This window comes from Papio anubis, chromosome 8, assembly GCF_008728515.1.
Source record: "Papio anubis isolate 15944 chromosome 8, Panubis1.0, whole genome shotgun sequence".
Lineage (NCBI taxonomy): Eukaryota > Metazoa > Chordata > Mammalia > Primates > Cercopithecidae > Papio > Papio anubis.
The window spans coordinates 114,883,604-114,908,556 of record NC_044983.1 but is presented as its reverse complement, the minus strand read 5'-3'; the positions used below and the strand labels follow the sequence as shown (position 1 = coordinate 114,908,556).

Genomic DNA, 24,953 nt, shown 5'->3' with positions numbered 1-24,953 from the left:
CTCTACCTTCAAGTAGACGGCTGAAAGGCTGCCTGCTATTGTATGCATCCTAGAGTGGCCACCCTGCTTTGGTCTATCCAGATTGTGGATTGTAGTTTCGTTTGTTGAATGATCATTGGTTGTATGAAGAGCATACCCTGTGCCAATGACCATTGTTTCCACACAAGATCCAGCAGAGCGAGGTTCTTTGCAGCTGCAGTCATGATGTACTGGTTTTGGAAATGGTTTTTTTTTGTTTTCGTTTTTGTGTCTTCACCGTCTTCCTTTCTATCTCTTGCTGTCAATTCCCACATTCACTGCTAGGGCGTGTGAGCTCAAATTGCGTATGTTCTTTTTTATTACTTATTTATTAAGAGACAGCGTCTCACTGTGTTGGTCAGGTTGGTCTTGAACTCCTGGCTTCAAGCAGTCTTCCCACCTTGGCCTCCCAAAGTGCTAGGATTATAGGAATGAGCCACTGTGCCCAGCCTAATTGTGTACATTCTTTTCTTTTCTTTTTTTTTTTGAGACAGAGTCTCGCTCTGTCACCCAGGCTGGAATACAGTGGCATGGTCTCAGCTCACTGCAAGCTCCACCTCCCAGGTTCACGTCATTATCCTGCCTCAGCCTCCCGAGTAGCTGGGACTACAGGCACATGCCACCACGCCCGGCTAATTTTTTTGTATTTTTAGTAGAGATGGGGTTTCACTATGTTAGCCAGGACGGTCTTCATCTCCTGACCTCGTGATCCTCCCACCTCGGCCTCCCAAAGTGCTGGGATTACAGGCGTGAGCCACTGCGCCTGGCCTGTGTATATTCTTTTAAAAAAAATTTTTTTCTTGCTTAGCCAGCTTCTAGCATTTGTTTTACTTCATCTTATTGTATAGTAACTGTTAGTCTGCCTGTCATTCCCTACTGTCTGTGCAAATGGAAAATTGTTATGGAATTCTGTTTGGAGTTTTATGCTCTGGGTAGCTCTAAAATCTTCCTCCACACTTTTGGTGACTTTCTTTACATTTCTTTTGTATTGGAACAGTTATTAGGATATACAGGCTTCTGTATGAATGCACATAAGTTGAGAAAAACACCTCTGGGGACTTCTGCCATCCTGCCTACTAGGTTTTCAAAGCCCAGTATTTCGGATAGGATTTTTTAGATATCTTGTAAGCTATCCACCATGCTTCTGGACAACACCATATTCAAACTCTCTGAGAAAGACAACAGTCAATCCTGTTCTTGACATCACCAGAAGCAGTTTCCACAGTTTCCTTGGCCAGATATTTCTTGTTTTTGGACTTTTAAGCTTAGACAATTCTTTCAAAGGCCTAACTCTTACTATCATTGCTGTTAGCTTGATCTTTCAAATGTTATCATTAGAAACAGATATTACCGTGTTTTGCTTAAGTGGTAACTCTTGATTTATATGAAATCCAACATAAACTTCCTTACTAGTTCTAATTGGTTTTCCTCCTGCGATCCTGCAATAAGAACAGCTTCATTAAGCTGTTTTTTGCAGAATACATTTTCCAACCATTTAACCACTTTTTTGGGGGTTGCTTTCCTTTGGAATTTCTCCCAGTTTCTTTTAGTTGTGGGTCTGCAAACTAAATTGCTGGGACTATTGTAAGCTGAATGTATAGATGGAACAGATGTTCCAGCAGAGATTTTTGGCTCTAAAACATTATTTCAAGCCAGCAATCTGTGTTTGCTTGGCACTAAGGAATTTACTAATGTTTTATGTTTCCTCCTTACCTTGAGTATCTTGTCTGTGGCATGTAAAATCAAACTTCTGGATTCCTGGTCTGAGAATTCTTTGCAAAATGTGATGAATCCCTGACTGTAGCTTAGCTCTCTTTTGAATGTAGTTCATGCCTTTGTTCCTCAATTTTTTAAGGATGGGATATAATAATATCTTATAGTCCATTTGCCTGTGTACAAAGATAACATATCCTGAATGTGAAGGAATCAAATATCAAATAATAATAAAAGGATGAAGAGAAAAACAAAAGTCTCTGGGATTCTCTTTTGCTGAGGGAGCACTGCCTAGAAACAACCACAGTGTTTCAGTGAAACTTTGATAACTCTGTGTGTGTTTTCAGTATGTATCTATGTGTGTATGTATATTTTTCCAACTGTATGTATATATATGCATGTGTGGGAAAGTATCTGTATTAATAAATCTTTATACACATCATCATTTTGAATGGCTACGTAGTATTCCATTGAACTGTTGCAACCTAATTCGCTGAGTAATTAAATGAATATTTCCCTGAGTTTTGCTATTATGAATGGTGTATCAATGAACATAATTTATGCATATTCATACTTTAGCCTATTTTCCTTAAGATAAATTTTTGGAAGTGGGATTTTGGGGTCAAAATATATATGCATTTTTAAAATTTAAATATACATTACAGAATTATACTTCTGAAAGTTTATGTTTCTACCAAATGACACAAGGGCCTTTCATCACTTCCTTTTAAGCATTGAATATTCTTATTTTTAAAAATATTTTTAAAATAATCTGGTAGGTGACCTCCTCCTTATTTTCTAATAAGGTTAAATATTTTTTATGTTTATTCCCATGTTTGAAAATTACACAGATGACTGACTTGTCCTTTGTGTATAGTTCACTTTAAACTCTGGAATTATTTTTGATTTCATTCGTACATAATAGTTCCTCAATAAACATAGCTTATTAATAATGATATTCTTTTGTAAGTGATGTAGACATGATTTTCTTATGGAATTAGGATTAGAATAAAAGTTTATTGGTGGATAGAATCACCTTGAATTGAAAAAAAACCCACAATATCTCTAGTCAAAGCAACCTTAGAAAATTGCTCATCATTTGGGAAGAGCAGGTCATGGGAAAAGCAATACTAAGCACTTAATCTGCTCAAGAAGAGAAGGGAATGGAAACAGGATATTGAAAAATCAGAATGGCTGGGTATGGCGGCTCACATCTGTAATCTCAGCACTTTGGGAGGCTGAAGGAAGCGGATCACTGGAGGTCAGGAGTTTGAGACCAGCCTGGCCAACATGATGAAACCCCATCTCTACCAAAAATACAAAAATTACCCAGGCATGGTGGGAGGCTCCTATAATCCCAGTTTCTTGGGAGGCTGAGTCAGGAGAACCACTTGAACCTGAAAGGTAGAGGTTGCAGTGAATTGAGATTGTGCCACTGCACTCCAGCCTGGCTAACAGAGTGAGACTCTGTCTCAACAAAACAAAACAAAACAAAACAAAACAAAACAAAACAACAAAAAATATCAGAGAACAGAGTCAGGATGCAAGGGTAATTCTAAAAGAATAAAAATTAAATAGAAGTTGCATAGTTTTCTGGCTAACGATTGACCAAAAGGGGCAGGGGTAGCACTTATGCCAAACAACTAATATCTCTTTTTTTTTTCTTTTGAGACAGAGTCTCCCCATCGCCCAAGCTCGAGTGCAATGGCGCGGTCTTGGCTCACTGCGACCTCCGCCTCTCGGGTTCAAGCGATTCTCCTGTCTCAGCCTCCTGAGTAGCTGGTATTACAGGCATGTGCCACCATGCCTGGCTAATTTTTTTGTATCTTTAGTAGAGATGGGGTTTCACCATGTTGGCTAGGCTGGTCTCGAACTCCTGACCTCATGATCCGCCCGCCTTGGCCTCCCAAAGTGTTGGGATTACAGGCATGAGCCATTGCACCCGGCCTGTAATATCTCTTTATTAATATATTCACCTAACAATAGTTTCTCTTGGTAGAATATTACTAAGAGGCAGGATTGCTTTCAAAATCATTCCTTTCCACTTATGACATATTTTAAGAGATAAAGACCTGAAGTGTTCATAGGTATTTTAGCTCAGTGACACCTTTCTTGACCATTCTACTTCCTGGAGTAGCACCCTGTTTCACCCTGTCTTTCTCTATCAGTGCCACCTGTTACTTCCTTCACAACACTTGGCACAAGCTGAAATGACCTTGCTTACTTGTTTACTTGCCTATGATCTGTCTTTTCCAATGGGAGTGTAAGCTCCATGAAGACAGACCTAGTCTCTCCTGTTCTTTATGACATCCTAGCACTGAGAACATGGAAAACATGGTATAAGAGTCAATGAGTAAATGAATTAACTATGAAAGTTCTCAATACAGTAGTTGTGAATTTAAAGAGTTATATTTTATCTCCATAGTCATTTCCAATTCAATTTAATACATATTCATTGAACACCTAGCAGGTGCCAGGCACAGCCTCCCAGGTTTACAGTCTGCCACTGGAAATAGAAGAGCGAAGAGAGAGGTGTTACTTTTCCTGCCATGGAGCTTACACTCTAGCAGATGAAAAAGTCAGAAAACACAGCACTCCTTTTAAAATGGAAAGGTTGTTTTGCTGAATGTAAGAATTAAGCAGTGAGCCCTCAATCAGAGGGAAATCTGTAACCCATTTACTTGGCTTGTTGAAAGTAGGAACTCTGACCTGTCTTTGTAGGTAGGACCACACTTGGTCAGTGGTTAGAATCTTGAGCAAACATCGTAATGCCCCCTTTATACTCTTCACATCCTATTTAGGACTTTAACCTCCAAGTGCAGATAGAAACCATGTAGTGGTCCTGTGATTTGTGTTTGAATCACACTGATTAAAGCTAAGCACAGCTACTTTAGGCAGGGCGTGGTGGCTCATGCCTGTAATCCTAGCACATGGGGAGGCCAAGGCAGGAGGATCACCTGAGGTCAGGAGTTTGAGGCCAGCCTGGCCAACATGGTAAAACCCCGTTTCTATTAAAAATACAAAAATTAGCTAGGCGTGGTGGCATATGTTTGTAATCTCAGCTACTCAGGAGGCTGAGGCGGGATAATCACTTGAACCAGGGAGGCGGAGGTTACAGTGAGCCGAGATTGCGCCATGGCACTCCAGACTGGGCAAGAGAGCAAGACTCTGTCGAAAATAAATACATACATAAATAAAAATAAAGCTAAGCATATCCACTTCAGAAAGTAAAAGAGCCAAGCTACAGAGGCTGTCCCTACAATAATAGGTAGCCCTATCACAAACCTTCGATGCCATAAATGTGTTGGATCCTTTAGGACAATTGGAGAATGGCAGGGATACTTGCTTGCCTTTCAGGGCCCCGTTTTTCCAAAGGAACCCAATTGCATTGTGATGTTGTTCTCTGATTTGAAAACTTAGAAATTCATCTTATCTGTAAGTTCTCCAAATGTCATCTGGGCCTCAAGCCAACTCAAATTTCACAAGCAGAGTAAATGATGTGAGATTTTAGCTCTCTTCATTGGAAATCCTGTAAGCAATTGTGGCTTCTTTCATTTGGTTAGTGTGCAGCAGTGAAAATGTTTTATTGGGATGATTTTAGCCCGTGGCTGGGAGTGTACTAAGGACAGATGTGGAGAAGTCAGAAATGAAGAAAATGCCTGTCACTGCTCGGAGGACTGCTTGGCCAGGGGAGACTGCTGTACCAATTACCAAGTGGTTTGCAAAGGTACGTGTTTCTTTGGATTGGCCTGAGCTTCGAAAGAATAAAAACTGGAGGTGCTCCAGGAGATCCTGGATGCTAGGAATAGACCACACTGGATATGAGTGTGGGAGGAAGGAATGAATTGTCCTTTTTAATTTCTCATGCTTCTTCATTAGTTTTGCTACTCTGCATTTCACTGATCTGAAGTAAAAAGGAAAGAAACCAGAATTTCTTAATTAGACAGAACCATAATAATGAAGAGATTTCTAAATTTCCTGTCTTGGTTTTAGGTCAAGTTTTCTAGAAGCAGAGCCTGGGACAGGAATTTGGTACGTGCAGTTAATTGAGGAAATGGATATACTGCAGGAAAACCATGTCGGAGGAAAGGGAAACAGGATAGGGAAGTAGGAGTGTGGAGAGGCAAGTGAGGACGTGCTCTCGGTTAGCCTCACCTCCCTTTATTGCTTGCTCTGAAAAGTAAATCCAAGTCGCTACTCTTGAGGCAAGGGGCCAGGGCTTTTTCATCCATTGGATGTAAGCTGTTCACCAAGGCATTGGCAACGGCCCAGGGATGGGGGTACTTGCTGGTAAAGGGGATGAGGGGACCAGCATTTCCTGTAATACCCCAAAGCCATATATGCATGAGTGTTGGCTTTGTCTGGTTGATTGTGGAATATGATGGTTTTATTCCAATAATTAACAATAGACAATGGATTACAGAAAATATAAAAGATGCACTTACTCTCTTTAATGGGTTTAAGTTGCCATGCAACCCACTTATAGAAGTTGATAGGAAGATCCAAGAATCTTTACCTATTGTTCGTTAGTCACTTTTTAAATTTCTAAATCAAGTCCTTTTCATTATCTCTGATGTGGAACTTTTAAGAAGAAGTTCGTTAAAAGATTTCAGGAAAAAAAATCAAGTCAGTTCTGCAATATGTAAGGTGTTTAGCTGTGGCAAGAGGGTATTATATTAATATATTTGAAGAATTTCCCCATACAAACAATTATTGTATTGTTAATTTCCCCTACCCAATAATTATGCTTTTATTTTGAAGCATAACATTGGTTGAGAATTTATTTCCCTTTCTTTTTTAATTTTCCTGTGCAGTAAGTGTACTAGGAAGCCACAAAGGCTATTAGAAATAATTTTTTTTTTTTTAAAAAGAAGCCCTTGGTATCATTGATCATTGAATCATTAAGCATTGGCTTTTACTGGTGTAAAATTCTAGTTTCAGTACTTTTGTGAGGCCCACATGTGTGCTCTGGGTTACTATATGTGCACTAAATATTCTTTATTTTAAGGAGTATAGTAGTTACCCCATTGTCCAGTAGTTAGAGTCTTACTGACCAGAGAAAATTTCCAGTTCTCTCTACATGGGACCAATTTCTCCAATATGTTGGTTACGAATTTTACTTCTGTTCAGGACATGTAACTTTTGTTTGTCTTAAAATAATTTAAGGCAAATTCTTTTTGATAATTTTTATTTTCTTCAAAGGAAAGCGTATTTTTTATTGGAGGCCTTTTCTGTTCTCTATTCTCGATAGTGGTAACTCAGGAAAGACAGGTGTATGCTCTTAGATCTTGGTGGAAGATAAAAAGTGAAATTCAGCATTTTTTTTTCCTTTCTAAATTCAAGGGCTGTATGCAGATTTATTGGCAAATAATCTTTCTATTGTAATGTTCCATTTATTATCTCTGTAGATTCTAAGCTTTTTTTTTCTTTTTCTTTTTTTTTTTTGCATCTAAAGGGATGTTTTGCCATGCTTTCTATGTCTTTGAGATCTCCAGTGGTGGAGAAAAGAATGTTCCATCTAATGACCAAACAGTTTATTTCTGGAGGGATACAAACATGAAATTTTGTTCACTGACGCCACTGGTTTTTTTAATCTACAAACCATTTAGACTCGGAAGGCTCAAATAAACACCTCACCACTTGCGGTTATTAAATCTTAGCTTTCCCATCATGTATGGGTGTACTTTATAAGCCAAACCAGAAACTAGAGTTTTTTTCAGTTTTTTTTTTTTTTTTGGTGATATCCCGTAAAGAAAGTATCAAACAGGACACAGATCCCAGAATTGCGAGCTTCAAGGCATGGCATTTGTAATTAGATTCAACAATACATTTACCCGTTTTTCCTTATAGGAGAGTCCCATTGGGTTGATGATGACTGTGAGGAAATAAAAGCTCCAGAATGCCCGGCAGGGTAAGTGTATTTTATGACTATTTTGAAGTTTTATGTATTAGCTGATAAACTCTCACAGGAAATGAAAAGTGTTTAGAAACAACATGAAGCTGAAATCCTCTTATACAGGCAAACTTATGAGTACTTAGGAGGAATTCATCAGTCGAAAGGTTGAAGGTACGTCTTGAAATGGTGACAGTTTTCTTTACCCCAGTTTTCTCCAATCATCTCTGCACATACTATGGGGTCTGAATATCCCCTATATTCCACCTCAGCTGAAGATTTTACAAAGTGCATCTGAATATTCTGGCTAAGACTTTTTTCAGTGTTGTTTTTTCTGGAGTTCTTGTTTTGCCTATTTTGGGGGGAGTGGGGAATGAAACAGGAAGTCTAGAGAACCTTTAAAACTATGTTATCCAATAAGTAATTATTACTTTTTGATTACACACCTGTAATCCCAGCACTTTGGGAGGCCGAGGTGGGCAGATCACTTGAGGTCAGGAGTTTGAGACCAGCCTGGCCAACATGGCAACACCCCGTCTCTACTAAAAAAACAAACAAACAAACAAAAAAAAACACACAAAAAATTAGCCAGGCATGGTGGAGCGCATTTGTAATTCCAGCTACTTGGGAGACAGAGGCATGAGAATTGCTTGAACCCAGGAGGCGGAGGTTGCAGCGAGCCAAGGTAGTGCCACTGGACTCCAGCCTGGATGAAAGAGACCCCCTCTCAAAAAAAGAAGTCATCCGAGACAGTGGAACATCCGGCTTCCGAATGGGAACCTTTATAGCACCAATGACCAAAGAGAGAATTAAATATGGGTGATGTTGAAAAAGGCAAGAGAATTTTTGTTCAGAAGTGTGCCCAGTTTCCACACTGTTGAAAAGGGAGGCAAACACATGGCTGGGTCAAATCTCTGTGGTCTGTTTGCAGGGAAGATAGATCAGGCCATTGGATTCTCTTATACAGAGGCCCATAAGAACAAAAGCATCACCTGGGGAGAGAATACACTCATGGAGTATTTAGAGAATCCCAAGAAGCACATCCCTGGCATACAAATGATCTTCACAGACACGAAGAACAAGGCAGAAAGGGCAGCCTTGAGAGTTCATCTCAGAAAAAGCTACCAATGAATAATAACAGGTCACTGTGTTATTTGTTACAAAACAGAAATGTTTCATGACTTTTTAATTCGTACCATAACTTCACAGATCTCATACACAAGAATTCAGATAATGCAGGACTGACAGAATATTTTTGTTGGGCAGTCTAGATTTAACCATGACTGGCTTGTGGTTAAATGGTTAAATGAATATGTTCGGTTTTTTAATTTAATTTTATTTTTTTGAGATGGAGTTTCACTCTTGTTGCCCAGGCTGGAGTGCAATGGTGCGATCTCAGCTCACTGCAACATCTGTCTCCCCTGTTCAAGTGATTCTCCCGCTTCAGCATCCCAAGTAGCTGGGATTACAGGTGCCCGCCACCACGCCCAGCTAATTTTTGTATTTGTAGTAGAGACGGGGCCAGTCTCAAACTCTTGAACTCAGGTGATCAGCCCGCCTCGGCCTCTCAAAGTGCTGAGATTATAGGCGTAAGCCACTGCACCCGGCCGAAGTTTTTTCTTGGAAATCATTGCTCCCATTATTGAGAATCACTAGGAGTAATGGCAACTCTGTGGCAATAATGTTTCTAAAAGCTTAATGTGTTACTGTTTAAGGTTTGTTCGCCCTCCATTAATCATCTTCTCTGTGGACGGCTTCCGTGCATCATACATGAAGAAAGGCAGCAAAGTCATGCCTAATATTGAAAAACTAAGTAAGTAATTTCCATACTCTGTGTTCTCATCTGTAATCCAGGATCTCCACAGTAACCAGTGGGTTGTGGGCTTTGAGATCTATGAGCACGTAGTTTTAAATGTGTTTTATTATTTGAAATACAAAAGTGAAGGCGACACGTGTCTGAGTGTTTATAAAATGGATTTTCTATAAGCAATTCCTGTTGGTTCTCTTGTTCTAATATTTGCAATTCTCTTTCCAGGGTCTTGTGGCACACATTCGCCCTACATGAGGCCGGTGTACCCAACTAAAACCTTTCCTAACTTATACACTTTGGCCACTGTAAGTATTTCTTCAAATGATATATGTTCAAAGGGCTGATTTCATCCTGGAATGACTTTAAAGGGGAGACTTTACTTTTAAAATGTGTTCCTTAGTGTTCACAGAAAATCTTTCTGTTTTCCATCTTATCTGGGTCGTTTGTTCACAGCAAATGCCTTTTACAGCTTTGTGGGCGATTGAACTTCATTCCAACTTGAAAGCTGAAACCTTTTTTCAGGTGCAGTTCTGTTTGAACATATACATTAAACTTCTCTCAAATACCAGAGGGTCTATTGTTTATTTTCTGAATTTGCAAATAAAAATGTTGACTTCAGGGCTATGTTTTAGTTCTCAGGTACTTCAAATTCTATCACTCGTTCTTTAAAACATAATTTATTTATCTTTTTAAAAATTGATTTGGAGAGGAATAGAATTTAGAAAGAAGGAAAAGTGTATTTAGAAATAGAAGCTTCTTTGGAGGCGCATGTATACATTCCAAACTAAAGGTTAATTTATAATAATGAAAATTATTGTCATTTTATTAAATTATAGCAGTAAAAAACCCCAATATTAAGTTTCTTATATCAAGTTTCTCAGATGGCTTATAATTTCTCCCATAGATATTATTCACGTTTGCTCAAACAGATACACAGTGAAGGTTATATATGTCTTATATAATTTTGGAAATTAAGTATTGCTATAAAACCTTCTATGCTAAGAAAATTTATACTAGAACTAATGTATGTGGATTATTGTATTGTTATTTTAACAATAAATTTGCTTTTACAAAAAGGGGCTGTATCCAGAATCACATGGAATTGTTGGCAATTCAATGTATGATCCTGTATTTGATGCCACTTTTCATCTGCGAGGGCGAGAGAAATTTAATCATAGATGGTGGGGAGGTCAACCAGTAAGTTTGCATTTATTTTGTGTGTGTGTGTGTGTGTGTTTGTGTGTTCATGTATTGAAACATTTCATCCTCAAATTTGTTAGATGTGGAAAAAATGCATATAATTTCCTCATACTTGGCAATGTTTCCATCTTTTGATACTTTTAATATACATATAAACATGAAATATGTGTATATATGCATTACATATGTATATATGTATCTGGATATATGTGTATATATTGTATATTTATATATGTATGTATACATACAAATGTGCACATAGAACATACATGTATGTATACATATGTGTATGTGTCACTGTGTGTATATATGCATGCATGTGTGTGAGGCTATGATTATAAAAGTGTGAGATGATGAATGTCTTCCCTAGGATTATGGTGGTGACAATGGTGATGAGGTGAATTTCAGAACCATTTTGACAAAGAATAGATCTCATTGATTTCCCAGATTTAAGGGTATAATGAAAAAGAGAAGTGCATGACTATGACTTCCCCAATATGTTAGCCCCGATGCTATAATAACAGAAACAGGGAAACTTGCTGAAAAAAGGGAACTCACTGAAATCCACAGTAAATTCATGAATTCTTTTATTTAATCTATTTTTTAAAAATCATGGAAGTTAAATATAAAAAGCAGAATCCTACCTTGATACTGAAATAGCAAATTAATACTTTGAAAAGAAATCACCCTGTTTACTTCGGATCAAATGACTGGGCAGAAAATAAAAAGGGTTGTAGGTGGCTTTCTACTTAATGTTTTTCCTGTGACCGTGTGTATGGTTATGCAACTTGCTTTGGTCAGACATGAGCAAAGCAGCATAAAGCCACAGTTGTTGAATGTGCAGAGCTGGGCTGAAGTGTACAAGCTTCTGGCCAGAAGGATCAGAATCACCTCGGAACATATCCCAGGGCACACAGGCAATCAGAAACATGTAGAAGTAAGATGGTAAGTGGTCCCATCTCATGCCAGTTCTGACTGGAGATGGTGGCTTCCTGGAGCACTGGTTAGAGAAGAGGGCTGGGAGAACTTTGTGCACTCAACCGTGGCGTGACTGGTGGGCAGTGTCTGCACACATCCATGTATCCACCATGCCTCAATGATCTTGTACCTGGAAATGTTTGCTGCAATTTATGGACAAAATAAGGACTACAAATAGAAATTTTTTCTTAAGGTATCTCACTTTAAGAAAAGGTCATTTGTGATCAAAATATTTATATTGCATAATAGGTAAATCAGTATGCAAGGATAAATATGAGCTTTTTATTAAAAAAATAAACATTGGAAGTTCTTGTACATCTGCAGAAAAGTTTCTTTATAATAGATGTTCTGATTCTGCTGTCTTTATTCAGGCTGGACTCCCAGAAGTCCATAATGGCCTAGGGTGTGATCATAGTGAAATTTGTTGACAGGGTGGATTTTTCAAAGTTTATGATAGGGGAATATTTTGTGAGTAAACAAAATGATTGAAATTAGAGCTCCATTAAGATTTCACTAGTGGGTCTTTTATATTAATTTGATCATGGAAACAAACTTACCTGAAGAACCTTAACGGATTAGAGATAAATAGTAATTTTATCAAATTGGATCACCTTACATCAACTGTTGACATAAGGTTTGCCCTGGGTTAGGATGACTCAGAAGAAGATGAGGCCACATATTCATTAACTTCTGCAAAAGCAGAGCAGAGGAAATGCTGTTAACCTGCCCAATGAAGTGAAGTCTCTGTTTCAACTCTGTTTACCTGTTTCCTCACTAACTCCCAAAGTTGACGCATCTGACCAAGTTTAGTACTCTCCTCATGCTGACCAAGATTTGTGGTGAAATTGACTTATGTTTCTGTCATCTTGGGCAAGATGGCCACCATAAGAATTCCTAGGAGGGGCCGGGCATGGTGCTTATGCTTGTAATCCCAGCACGTTGGGAGGCTGAGGTGGGTGGATCACGAGGTCAGGAGTTTGAGACCAACCTGGCCAACATAGTGTAACCCCATCTCTACTAAAAATACAAAAAATTAGCCAGGCGTGGTGGCGGACGCCTGTAATCCTAGCTACTTGGGAAGCTGAGGCAGGAAAATTGCTTGAACTGGGAGGTGGAGGTTGCAGTGAGTTGAGATCGCACCATTGCACTCCAGCCCGGGAGACAGTGCGAGATTCCATCTCCCAAGGCAGATGGATCACAAGGTCAGGAGATCGAGACCATCCTGGCTAACATGGTGAAACCCCGTCTCTACTAAAAATCCAAAACAAATTAGCTGGGTGAGGTGGTGGGCACCTGTAGTCCCAGCTACTCGGGAGGCTGAGGCAGGAGAATGGCGTGAACCCAGGAGGTGGAGCTTGCAGTGAGCCGAGATCGTGCCACTGCACTCCAGCCTGGGGGACTGAGCAAGACTCAGTCTCAGGAAAAAAAAAAAAAAAAAAAAAAAAAAAAAATGGAATTCCCAGGAGCATAGTAACTACAATTTAAAAGCACATTTTATTGAAATTTGGCATATTGGAAAAACATATAGACAAAGTATTATTGTTTTCTATTATACAGTAGGGTGTCCTATTATACAGTTGGGTGACTATAGCAAATAACAATGTAGAAGATTTTAAATGTTACTGAAAAGAAATGATAAATGTTTAAAGTTATGGGTATGGTGATTACCCTGATTTGATCATTATACAATGTACACATACATTGAAACATCACACTGTATCCCATAAATATACACAATTATTATATATTAGTTATAAATACAAAATAATTAAAAAGAAACTTTAGTCAAAGTATAAGAATATAAGCAACTAAAAGTACTATAGGGAAAATAATTAATGAATATTCTATAAGCATGTATACCATCCTTTCAGAGGCTTCTATATTTTAAAATCACCAGTGAAAAAATATTTATAAAAGTCTTATAAAATTTTATACATATAAGAGAAAATATTTATACAAATCTTAGACTGATAATTAAATTAAACTCAATTTATTTTTACTGAGGGACTAAACCATGCAAGACATTTAGCCAAATGGCATAGGGGTCAGATTACTTGGTGAATAAGAGCCACTTCTTGTCCTAGCATAAACTCTAGTAGATGGGATGAGGCATTTGTACAATGGCCATTTGAAAATTTGAATCTCACCAGGCATCTTCCAAAAATAATTTAATTTAATCTTTTATAATTTAATTTAATCTTTTTTCTTTAGCCTTGATATAGCCAATTAAGCAAAGTCTAGTCTGCTTTTAATTTGCTAATACTCAGCATGCATTGCTAGAAGCAGTCATTTGCTGTAGGACCCTACATTTCTCATAAGTAGTTTAATGCAGTTCCTTAGGTGGCTTGGTTTCTTTGGAAATTCTCTCTGCTACGGTCCTGCAATTTCTAATACAAAGATACTTCCATGGGGTTGTTCCCTGTTCAGTTTAATCTGGATTCTCAGCAATGGGAGGAATGAATGGGATTCCTAGGAGCTGACTAAATGTGGAGATTTGAGAAACAAGTCTAATACTCCATCATGATCCAAGTCCTCTGAAGTCAGCATTTCTGGAGTAAGATGTTTCTAAGAGAAGCAGATTGTTATTTTTTTAAATGTATTATTATTATTTTTAATGAGACAAGGTCTCAGTATAGTTACCCAGGCTGGAGTGCAGTGGCATGATTTTGGCTCACTGCAGTCTCAGCCTCCTGGGCTCAAGCAACTCTCCCACCTCAGCCTCCTGAGCAGCTGGGACTATAGGCTCACACTGCCACGCCTGGCTAATTTTTGTATCTTTGGTAGAGACAGCATTTCGCCTTGTTGCCCAGGATTGTTTCCAACTTCTGAGCTCAAACGAGCTGCCTGCCTCAGCCTCCCAAAGTCTTGGGATTATAGGCGTGATCCCAACTGCAACTGTCCAGCAGATGCATTCTTATTACTTAAGTTGCTTGACCTCTAGAATTGCTCTCTGTCAGTATCGGTGATACAATGAGTTGGAACAGAAACCATTTTAGTAAATGAATGCAGTGTAAAAATGCAAGAAATGTGTGTTTAAGACAGAGACAGCAAGGAGAAGAAGAATGACACAGAATAGGGGTGACTTTCCAGGCCAAAAGGGATTGACTTGATGGAAAGTACAAGTCATTGCTAACCTCTTTTTATCTGTTTTATTGTCCTGATAAAGGGACATTTCTTTTCAGGAACATTTAACCTATTCTTTATTCTGTCGTTTCTTTTCCATATACTACTGTAGACCTGCAGTTTTTTTCTCCTTGTACTGTATCATAATGTCCCTAGTTAGGGCGAGATCTGCTTACCTGGAGCCTTTGCTTACCAGCCTCTTATTTTTCTTCCAAATTTCAGCTGAAGTGTCTGTCCCCAGGAGGCCTTCCTTCCCTCAGCATTTCCAGCTCTGGCTAAGCAAAGTGACTCTCCTTTGGGCTTTTATATTTTTTCTATCATAAATTTGACAACCTCTTATTATTATTATTATTTTTTGAGACAGAGTTTTGCTCTGTTGCCGAGGCTGGAGGGCAGCGGCACAGTCTCGGTTCACAGCAACCTCCACCTCCCGGGTTCAGGTGATTCTCATACCTCAACCTCCTGAGTAGCTGGGATTACAGGCACGTGCCATCATGCCCAGATACATTTTTTTGTGTTTTTAGTAGCGATGGGGTTTCACTATGTCAGCCAGGCTGGTCTCGAACTCCCGACCTCAAGTGATCCGCCTGCCTTGGCCTCCCAAAGTGCTGGGATTACAGGTGTGAGCCACCATGCCCGGCCTGACCACCTCCTTTTGAAGTTGGTTATTCACAGGTCTGCTTTACCCTGTGGGTCCCATGCAGATAGGGACTTGGTGTATTTCTGTTCTGAAGACCCAATCCAGAGCCTGGCTCTGCTGTTGTGTTTTGGATGGAACTGTTCTTTGCTTCCTTCAGGGGCATTTTGCCCGTGCTTCCCCTAGGGTAGGTGGGCTTAAGGACAGCCCTCCATCTCAGCCTCAGCAGCTCCTGGCCACATGCCAACAGCTTCCTCACTCACCTCCTTCTGGCCCTAATCACGTGGAAAGCAGCTGCATCGGGCCCCAGTCTCTTCTGCTGCCTCCCCCAACCCTCACATCCTTAATGTGTTCTGATTCTCAGCAATTGATCTGCTGAACCAAGTGCCCCACCCATCCCCTGGTCTCCTAGAATTCTGTTTATCCTAGCTCAATGCCTTTGAATGCAAAGGAATGATTTCCCCTCGAGGAACTGCTAGAAAGACTACACTAGTAGTTTATGTTTTTTGAAAAAATGTTTTTGGCTAATATTTTTCTTTTTCCAAACTTCTCCTTTTCTCCCAAAGCTACATGCTGAATTTGAGAAAGTGTTGAATTTCATATTTAACCCATTGGTTCCTGTAGAGGAAGCTTTTTTGATTCCTGATAAATAGCATATCACAACATATAATATCATTCCCATTTGTCCCCTTTTCACAAGGCAGCATCTAGGACACAAATGTCGAAAGCTGGGCCTCCTGATAAAGGAAAGCAATGCAGGGAGTTTTGGGATTAGAGGGAGAAAGCCCAAACCCAGTGTTTACTTAAGCTTATTTTTTTAGCTGTGTGATTATTATTATTATTATTATTTTTTAAAGACAGAATCTCGCTCTGTCATCCAGGCTGGAGTGCAGTGGTATGATCTCAGCTCACTACAACCTCTGCCTCCCAGGTTTAAGCGATTCTCCTGCCTCAGTCTCCTGAGTAGCTGGGATTACAGGTGCCCATCACAAGGCCTGGCTGATTTTTGTATCTTTAGTAGAGACAGGTTTCACCATGTTGGCCAGGCTGGTCTCAAACTCCTGGCCTCAGGCAATCCGCCCTCCTCCGCCTCCCAAAGTGCTGGGATTATAGGCATGAGCCACTGCACCTGGCCTGATTTTTTTTTTTTTAAACCACCCTCAGAAGAAATTTATATTGCATTCAAATTCAAGAAATTTTAACACTTATATCTCTGAATTAACAAGGAACCGGGAAGCTTCTCTCTCTCTTTTTCATAACCTTATCGGCTTGTATTCACTTTTCTTTTCTGGACCAATATTTTAGTGCCTTTTTTTTTTCTCCCCTTGGGAAGAAAATGTGCTTTTCGTTTTAAGTATTTTATCTTTTTTGTTCACTTTTTATACTTTTCTGATCATGCTCTCAATTTTCTTTTTGAAAATGTGGTCAACCTGACTTTTACCAGGAATCAGGCAGAATTTTTCTGCTTTTTGATTTTTTTTAGAAGAAATACAAATTTTACCTTTAAATTGCCTCCATGGTTTACACTGTATGCTTCTAAGACACACTGCTTTTTAAAATTGGTTAGTTTTTTTTTTCTGATTACAAATAAGTTGATTGTCACTGTAAAATTGTTGGAAAGTACAGAAAAATATAAAGAACAAATGATCTTAATTTTGCCATCATAATAATTTTAACATACCCTGTCATTTTCACTCTGAATGCTCCTTCCTTTTGACACTATTAAGACCTCTTCAGTGATCTTTTTTCCCTGAGGATTACTGAGTTAAATTAACTCTCAGAGCTTCCTGTCGCCCTGATAATGCCACCATCAGCATGTATTCTACAGTATAATATTTGAAAGTGCAGGGTTATTATTTGACAAATTTGTATTAAACAATTGTTTTCCTTTAGGAAACTCCACATTAATCTTAAATTTCATAGATGCCAAGTATTGCCTAGTACAATCTCCTTGGAAATAGCAAGGCAGTACATCTAGGAAGTTGTTTGGATATTGAATATGCTAAGATTGTGTATGTGCAATTAAAATAAGTATGAAAATAGATCCCTTAATATAAGGAACTGGCCTCTTTGGGAACCGGCATGGTTTTACAGTGTGTCCAGCACTTCATTTGAGCTCATCTTCTTGCTGGTGGAGGTGCTGGAACAAGAATGAATGAAAGTTCAGGACACATTCTGAACCCTGGTTGGGCTGGGGTTCCTGGAGGATGCCAGAATTTGTCTTTAAAGTAGAAAGAGCTTTGGACTAAATGGAGTGAAGGGCTCTCAGAGCAATCTGAGATTCTTACGTCTCCGAACATCCCAGGGAACCAAAAGTCTGGCCAAGAAGGTCTGGTCCCTCAGAGCCATGTGAATAGGATGAGGTCCCTACCTCTCCCAGGCTGATGAAATTCACCAGCAGCTCAGAACCCACAGACTGAAGAGTGCTCTGTACATTCTCCTGCCCCATCCCTCATTTGCCAGCTACAGTAGCTGCGAGTTTGGGGCTGAGGATTTCTAGAGGCTCCAAGGGGTCTGGAACCCTTTTCAAGCTTTCCCAGGGCAGGTATCCCAGACGATTTTGAAACAATGGCTAAGCTCCTGGATGTTCTCCACCTCCCAGTTACCCATTTCCTGAAAAAATACGTTGTCACTCTTTAAGGATACTCTCAAAGGCTGGAGACAATGAAACCAGAAAAGGGGTTGGCTATAGTTCCCAGATCATTTTTGTTTTGGTTTGAGGCAAACCACAGTTCTCTCTCTTATTTGCTTCTATTCTCTTTCCTTAAGTGAGGGGGTTTCTTCTCATAGACTTCTGTTCAGTGGGACACTTGCCATCTTAGGCTGTTTTTAATGTTACTAGAATAACTGGATTATTTATTTCCATTATTGCATAACAATAAAGACGGAAATTTATCGAGTGTTTGCCAGATGTTAAGACACTGGTTTAACGACTTTAAATGTATTAACTCATTAAAGCTTAGAATAATCCTCTGTGCTAGATAATATTATTTACATTGTAAAGGAAACAGAAACACAAAGATATTAAGTAACTTGCCAAAGGACTACATGGCTGGTAAGTGACAGAAACAAGGCTTAAAATCCAAGCTGTCTGGTTGCAGAGCCTAGGTTCTAAACTCCTATATCTTATGCCTCCCCAATAGCACACGGTGTAAAGAATATTTTAAAAACCTTAATGAAGTGCTTGGTTCACTTAACTTATTCTAGGAACTCTCGTCTAAAATAATATTTACTAAAAGGCTAGGTAAAAGATACAGGAAAAATCAAAATTAAAAATTAGCCTTCTTCCCCCTTCTCATTCATCTAGTTTAAACTAAAACAAGTCAAACAGGGTTCCAAAATTCTGACATCTGGGTGCCAAATTGGGGCAGTCCCTGAGTCTTTCAATAGTAAAGGAAACATATGGCTCATTCTTGGGTCCTTTCATGAGCAGAATTCTGCTGCGTCAGTTAATTGTTCAAAACGATGATCAGAAAAGACAGGTACAGGAGAGAGGCTTTTGAGATAAAATAAGAGTTTTAAAAATATGTCACTAGAATCATAGCAGGAGCTTTTGAGAGCTTTTGCAGAGAATGTATTGAATAATATTTGTGGAAATAATGATTCTGACTTTCAGATGTGAAAATAAATGGTTGCAAATAATGGGAAATTTATGTTGGGGTGTGAGTAGAGTGTAAGATATCTGATCTAATGTGTCTTAAAAACTTTTTCTTTTTTGACCAAAACTCAGAACACATTTTAAGCCGCTTATATTTTCCTCATTAGCTATGGATTACAGCCACCAAGCAAGGGGTGAAAGCTGGAACATTCTTTTGGTCTGTGTAAGTTACCTTTATTTTGTCAATGTTTATAAAATGACAGCTGTGACTCCATTTATAAAACATCAATTTAGTTTTTATTTTGTTTCAGTTAAATGTGAAAATATAGAATTTTTGAATATTTACTAATTCAAAATAACCTTCCAGGTGTTTTTTTTTTTTTTTCCTGAGGTCCTCTCTCTGTGCCTCATCCTACCTTCTCTTTCTCCTCCAGCTCTCCTTTTTTCCATCCTGTCTCTCTCTCTTTTTTTTTTTTTTTTGAGACAGAGTCTTGCCCTGTTGCCCAGGCTGGAGTACAGTGGCGTGATTTTGGCTCATTGCAACCTTGGCCTCCCGGGTTCAAACGGGTCTCCCCTCAGCCTCCTGAGTAACTGGAATTATAGGTGCCTGCTACCACTCCCAGCTAATTTTTTGTATCTTCACCATGTTGGCCAGGCTGGTCTCAAACTCCTGACCTCATAATCCGCCCGCCTCTGTCTCCCAAAGTGCTGGGATTACAGGCATGAGCCACCATGCCCGGCCCCATCCTCTCTTAACAGAATGTAAGTAAGATGGTCTCTCCTTCTTCTGGATGTCCTTTAGATTTTTCTATTCCTGTCTGTAGGTTTTTGGTAACTTGCCATCTAGGACATGCATATTTCTCTTAGACTGTTTATGGCAGTGGCTTTCCTTATCATTTTCTATAAATATATGAGAACATATTATATTTATTTTGGTTCACAACTTAAAAAAATCTAGATGACCTCAGGCCTCTGGGGAGCAGATGGAGTGGTCTAGAGATTGAAAGTTCCAGACAGGAGGCCGAGGGGAAGCCTCTATTTTCACTTCATTTTCCCACTGAACTCCAGGATTTTTCTAATAAGAAAATGGGGCTCCTTCCCATCCCTAAAGAAGTGATGGGGGATTAAGGAGTTAATGTTCATAAACCTTAAGATGAATCTTACCTAATAAAAGTATCAACATGTTGATGATTTCTAAGGTTCCTTAGTAAGAAAAGGAATCTGTTTCAACTTTCACGGGGATTTTGTTCCCACTGAGATGTTCTTTCCATCTTTTTTTTTTTTTTAAACCACCTAAAGCTGTTTCCATATTTGCCTCTATGCCTAACAAAAATCTGACTATTCTATAATAGCAGTGTGCTGAGAGCCATCGCAGGCTCAAATTAATCCAGAACGGTACTGTCTATATTCTCTAAAATCAGAAATAAAAGTAGCTTTTTCAGATTTGAAGGGCTAAACTGAAATCGGATTTGGTGATTTGAATCTAGCACAGAGCGTCTCTTTAAAAGATTTCTTTCTTTTTTTTTTTTTTTTTCTAAAGAGGTTTCTGAGTTGAAAAGTAAGTGTAGGTAGGTTAGAAATGATACTGCTTAATATAAACAGCATGTTGATTTACCAATGTTATCCTATGCCTGACATTTCTTTAACTCTTGACTGTCATAGATGCTTATAGAAGTAATTTCTTCTGCTCTGTAACATATTTGCCTGGCAGAATGGAGAGTAGCCAACAACATAATTAATACTGAGTCCCCACCTTTGCCCCCCTGAAACTGCTGCAAAGCCTCATTGAAAAGGCCCAGTGTTCTGGTTTTGAATGGCAATTTTCTCCACCCATTTGAAACCACTTATAAGAAGGTGGCTTTTGTATGCTCCAAAGATGTCTGTAGCTTTCATTTGCTTCTCAGACTATTATTTTATCTCTGTATCCTGGAAGTGACTTGGATTCATTTTTTTCCCTTTTTTTTGGAAGCATTTTACAACTTTAAAAAATAAGATCATACTTTCAGTTAAGAGAATATATATGTCAAGGAAATCTACACAGTGTATATTTTGAAAACTTAAAAAAATTTAGAACCTGATTCAAACCATAGACTTAGACTTTGAGGGCCATATTTTTAACATGGTTCTGTACTGCAACCTAGAATTAGTCTTGCTTTTTAATGATAGTATTTCATTCTGAAATAATCTTCGGCTGATGCTCCATTCTTTTGTGCCAATTCATGTTCAAAGACAGTAATTCCCACTATGTATGATTGTTTACGTTGATTCTCATCCCAGCTTGGCTGCTTATTAGATTGGTGACCTTGGACTAGTGATTTAATCTCTCAACAAATCCATGTCCTCATCTTCAAATAAAAGTTATAGTATCTTCGGCCGGGTGTGGTGGCTCACACCTGTAATCCCAGCACTTTGGGAGGCTGAGGCAGGCAGATCACCTGAGGTTAGGAGTCGAGACCAGCCTGACCAACATGGAGAAACCTAGTCTCTCCTAAAAAAAAAGAAAAAAATTAGCCGGGTATTGGGGCGCATGTCTGTAATCCCAGCTACTCGGGAGGCTGAGGCAGGAGAATGGCTTGAACCTGGGAAGCAGAGGTTTTGGTGAGCTGAGATCATGCCATTGCAATCCAGCCTGGGCAACAAGAGTGAAACTCTGTCTCAAAAAAAAAAATATATATATGTATGTATATATATAGTATATATATTTATATATGCATATTATATATAGTATATATATTTATATATGTATATATAAAATACATATATATATAGTATCTTCATCATGGGATGTTGCAAAGATGCAATGAGCTAACATATTTAAAATGCTTATGCCAGGCATGGTGGCTCATGCCTGTAGTCTCAGCACTTTGGAAGGCTGAGGCAGGTGGATCGCTTGAGCACAGGAGTTTGAGAACAAGCTGGGTAACATGGCAAAACCCTGTCTCTACAAAATATACGATAATTAGCCAGGCATGGTGGCACATGCCTATAGTCCCAGCTACTTGGGAGACTGAGGTGGGAGGATCACCAAGCCCGAGGAGGTTGAGGCTACAGTGAGCTGAGATGGCACCACTGCACTCCAGCCTGGGCAACAGAGTGAGACCCTGTCTCAAAAATAAAACAGGCTGGGTGCGGTGGCTCAGGCCTGTAATCCAAGTACTTTGGGAGGCCGAGGTGGGTAGATCACGAGGTCAGGAGATTGAGACCCTCTTGGCTGACACAGTGAAATCCGGTCTCTACTAAAAATACAAAAAATTAGCCAGTGGTGGTGGGTGCCTGTAATCCCAGCTACTGAGGAGGCTGAGGCGGGAGAATGGCGTGAACCCGGGATGCGGAGCTTGCAGTGAGCCGAGACCACACCACTGCACTCCAGCCTGGGCGACAGAGCGAGACTCCGTCTCAAAAAAAAAAATAAATAAATAAAACAAATAAAATGCTTATTAGGGTACTGGTACATAGAGAATAACTAATAAATGGTATTTGTTTTCTTATTCACATTCTGTCTTTCAACATTGACTAGACAAAGGCTATATGTGTCTTAAGGTAATTTGCTCCCCTTTACTAGTAAATACTTAATTTAGTCTTTTTTTTTTTTGACCATGTCTAATATACTTGGTCTCACGACAAATTCTCCATCAATCAGTGGTGGTGAAGACAGCAACATGTACCCTATTTCTTTTTTTGCTCTTTCTTGGTCAGATTTATTTGTGCTGTCTGTGTATGGTATTTGAATATTTGAAACACTATTGGCTAAGGGCCATATCCTTTTGGTCTCTGAGGCTATTTCATAAAGATAACCTAGAACTCCTAGGAAACTTAGGGACGACCTTGCCCAACTCCTCATTTAAGAGATTAGAGGCCGGGTGTAGTGGCTCATGCCTGTAATCCCAGCACTTTGGGAGACCGAGGCGGGTGGATCACTTGAGGTCTAGAGTTCAAAACCAGCCTGGTCAACATGCTGAAACCCTGTCTCTACTAAAAATATAACAATTAGACGGGCGTGGTGGCAGGCACCTTTAATCCCAGCTACTTGGAGGCTGAGGCAGGAGAATCACTTGAACCGGAGAGGTGGAGGTTGCAATGAGCCGAGAGAGCAAGACTCTATCTCAACAACAACAACAAAAAAAAAAAAAAAGAAAAAGAGAGAGAGAGAGATTAGAACACTAAGGCCTAGAGAGGTTAAATGTTGCACCTAAGGTCAGAGGTAGAATGGCTACTCAGACCTCCAGCATCCTCATCGTATTCTCTTAATACAAACACAATCAGCCCCTGCCCAGAAAAGAATAATAGCTTGCTTATCTTTCTCCAAGCAAAACGGCGACTCCTCCATAATAGTGTTTTTGGTAGGAATATCTTTATTTATGTTTACACAAATGCCTTAAACCCAATATACCCTTAACAAATATTTTGTGAATGACGATATCATCTCCGTGGACCTATAAATTCAGTATATAACAATAAAAGCTAACATTTTTCTAAACCCTTTCTATGTGCCCAGCACTATTCTAAATGCTTTAGATGTATTCTCTTTTCAACTTCACAACAACTTTATGAGATAGGTACTACTATTATTGTCCTCGTTTTCCAGAGGTATCAAAAGTTTAGATAACTTGCCTAGTCTTATCACCAGCATTTGCTGGAGTCAGGATTCAAACCCAAGCACTCTGGCCTCATAGCTGGTGCTTTTAATTCCCTGTCTACCATTGTTCAAGTACCCCATCCAACGAGGGCATTCAGGGGTGAGCATTCTGAGCTTGACACAGATTCTGTTAGTTTGTATTTTTCCATTAGTATTAGAAGTGGATTCATTAGGGCCCCATTTCTGTGGCTTAACACCAATTACGTAAAATAAAGCAGGTTTTAGGCAGGTAGTGAAATAAGGTAAAATGAAAAGGCTCTGGCATTCACTCTTTTTTTTTTTTAAACTTAGGAAAGAATTCAAAGTATGCAATTATTTTGCTTAGATACAAAGGATTTCTAAAGCTGAAGAATTAAATTCCTTAAGTGATTAACCTAGCTTTGCTCTGCCTATTTCTAATTCAATTACAGGATATAATGGACAGGGTCACATTTATCCAATAGCATTGGGATATGTTTAAATTTGGACTCATTTTATGGCACACATGATTTTCTGGTCTTGTGTGATAGTTCCAGAAAGAGAGGATGCCTGGGGAATGACAAATCCCTGTAAGCTGGATGGTGATGGGGGAGGCAGAGAGACCACTTGATGAGAGCCCCTGCTTGAGGATTTATCGTTCTCCCAGCTCTCTCACTGCTCATGTCCACTGAGAGTAAAAGTTTAAATGGCTCACCAATGTTCCACAATAATTTTTCCTGACCACATTTAAACTTGTGCTTTAGTTTGAATTCATCACGAACATGCCTCTAAAGCCTGGTCTTGGATGGGGGAGTGAAAACGCATTTTGAGGTCCCTGTTGGGAAAGAGTGGATGAATTTCCCCTGACTAAAGCTATCTCTCAGCTTGTGAGCATCTTAATGTAACTCAGCCTGGGATGCAGTACTGTCATGTTAGCTGCGAGCCCTTAGAGCCCTTAAAGCTAGTGCCAGACTTAGGGTAATTATATTTCAACAGAGGAAAGAAACTTAAACACAAAAGTCATTGTGGATGAAGATTATACCCTTTTTGTCAGTCTCTTAATTATATGTGCCTATTCTTTTTTTTTTTTTTTTTTTTGAGACAGAATTTCACTCTTGTTGCCCAGGCTGGAGTGCAATGGTGCAATATTGGCTCACTGCAACCTCTGCCTCCCAGATTCAAGCGATTCTCTTGCCTCAGCCTCCCAAGTAGCTGGGATTACAGACATGTGTCATCATGCCTGGTTAATTTTGTATTTTTAGTAGAGATGGGGTTTTCCCATGTTGGTCAGGCAGGTCTTGAACTCCTGACCTCAGGTGATCTGCCTGCCTCGGCTTCCCAAAGTGCTGGGATTACAGGCATGAGCCACTGCACCCAGCCTATTCTTGG

General features: G+C 39.3%; 1 protein-coding gene across 7 annotated transcripts in view; it reads left to right on the top strand.

The window, feature by feature from the left end:
- The window catches only part of ENPP2 (ectonucleotide pyrophosphatase/phosphodiesterase 2), a 117,981-nt gene that overhangs the window by 47,625 nt on the left and 45,403 nt on the right, over positions 1 to 24,953 (top strand). For all 7 annotated transcript variants that reach the window (XM_021942584.2, XM_021942582.2, XM_021942583.2 and 4 more), the window contains exons 4-9: positions 5,333 to 5,458; positions 7,582 to 7,642; positions 9,340 to 9,437; positions 9,660 to 9,739; positions 10,512 to 10,631; positions 19,138 to 19,193. In XM_021942584.2, coding sequence (XP_021798276.1) covers positions 5,333 to 5,458; positions 7,582 to 7,642; positions 9,340 to 9,437; positions 9,660 to 9,739; positions 10,512 to 10,631; positions 19,138 to 19,193 — 541 coding nt within the window. The remainder of the gene's footprint in view (positions 1 to 5,332; positions 5,459 to 7,581; positions 7,643 to 9,339; positions 9,438 to 9,659; positions 9,740 to 10,511; positions 10,632 to 19,137; positions 19,194 to 24,953) is intronic.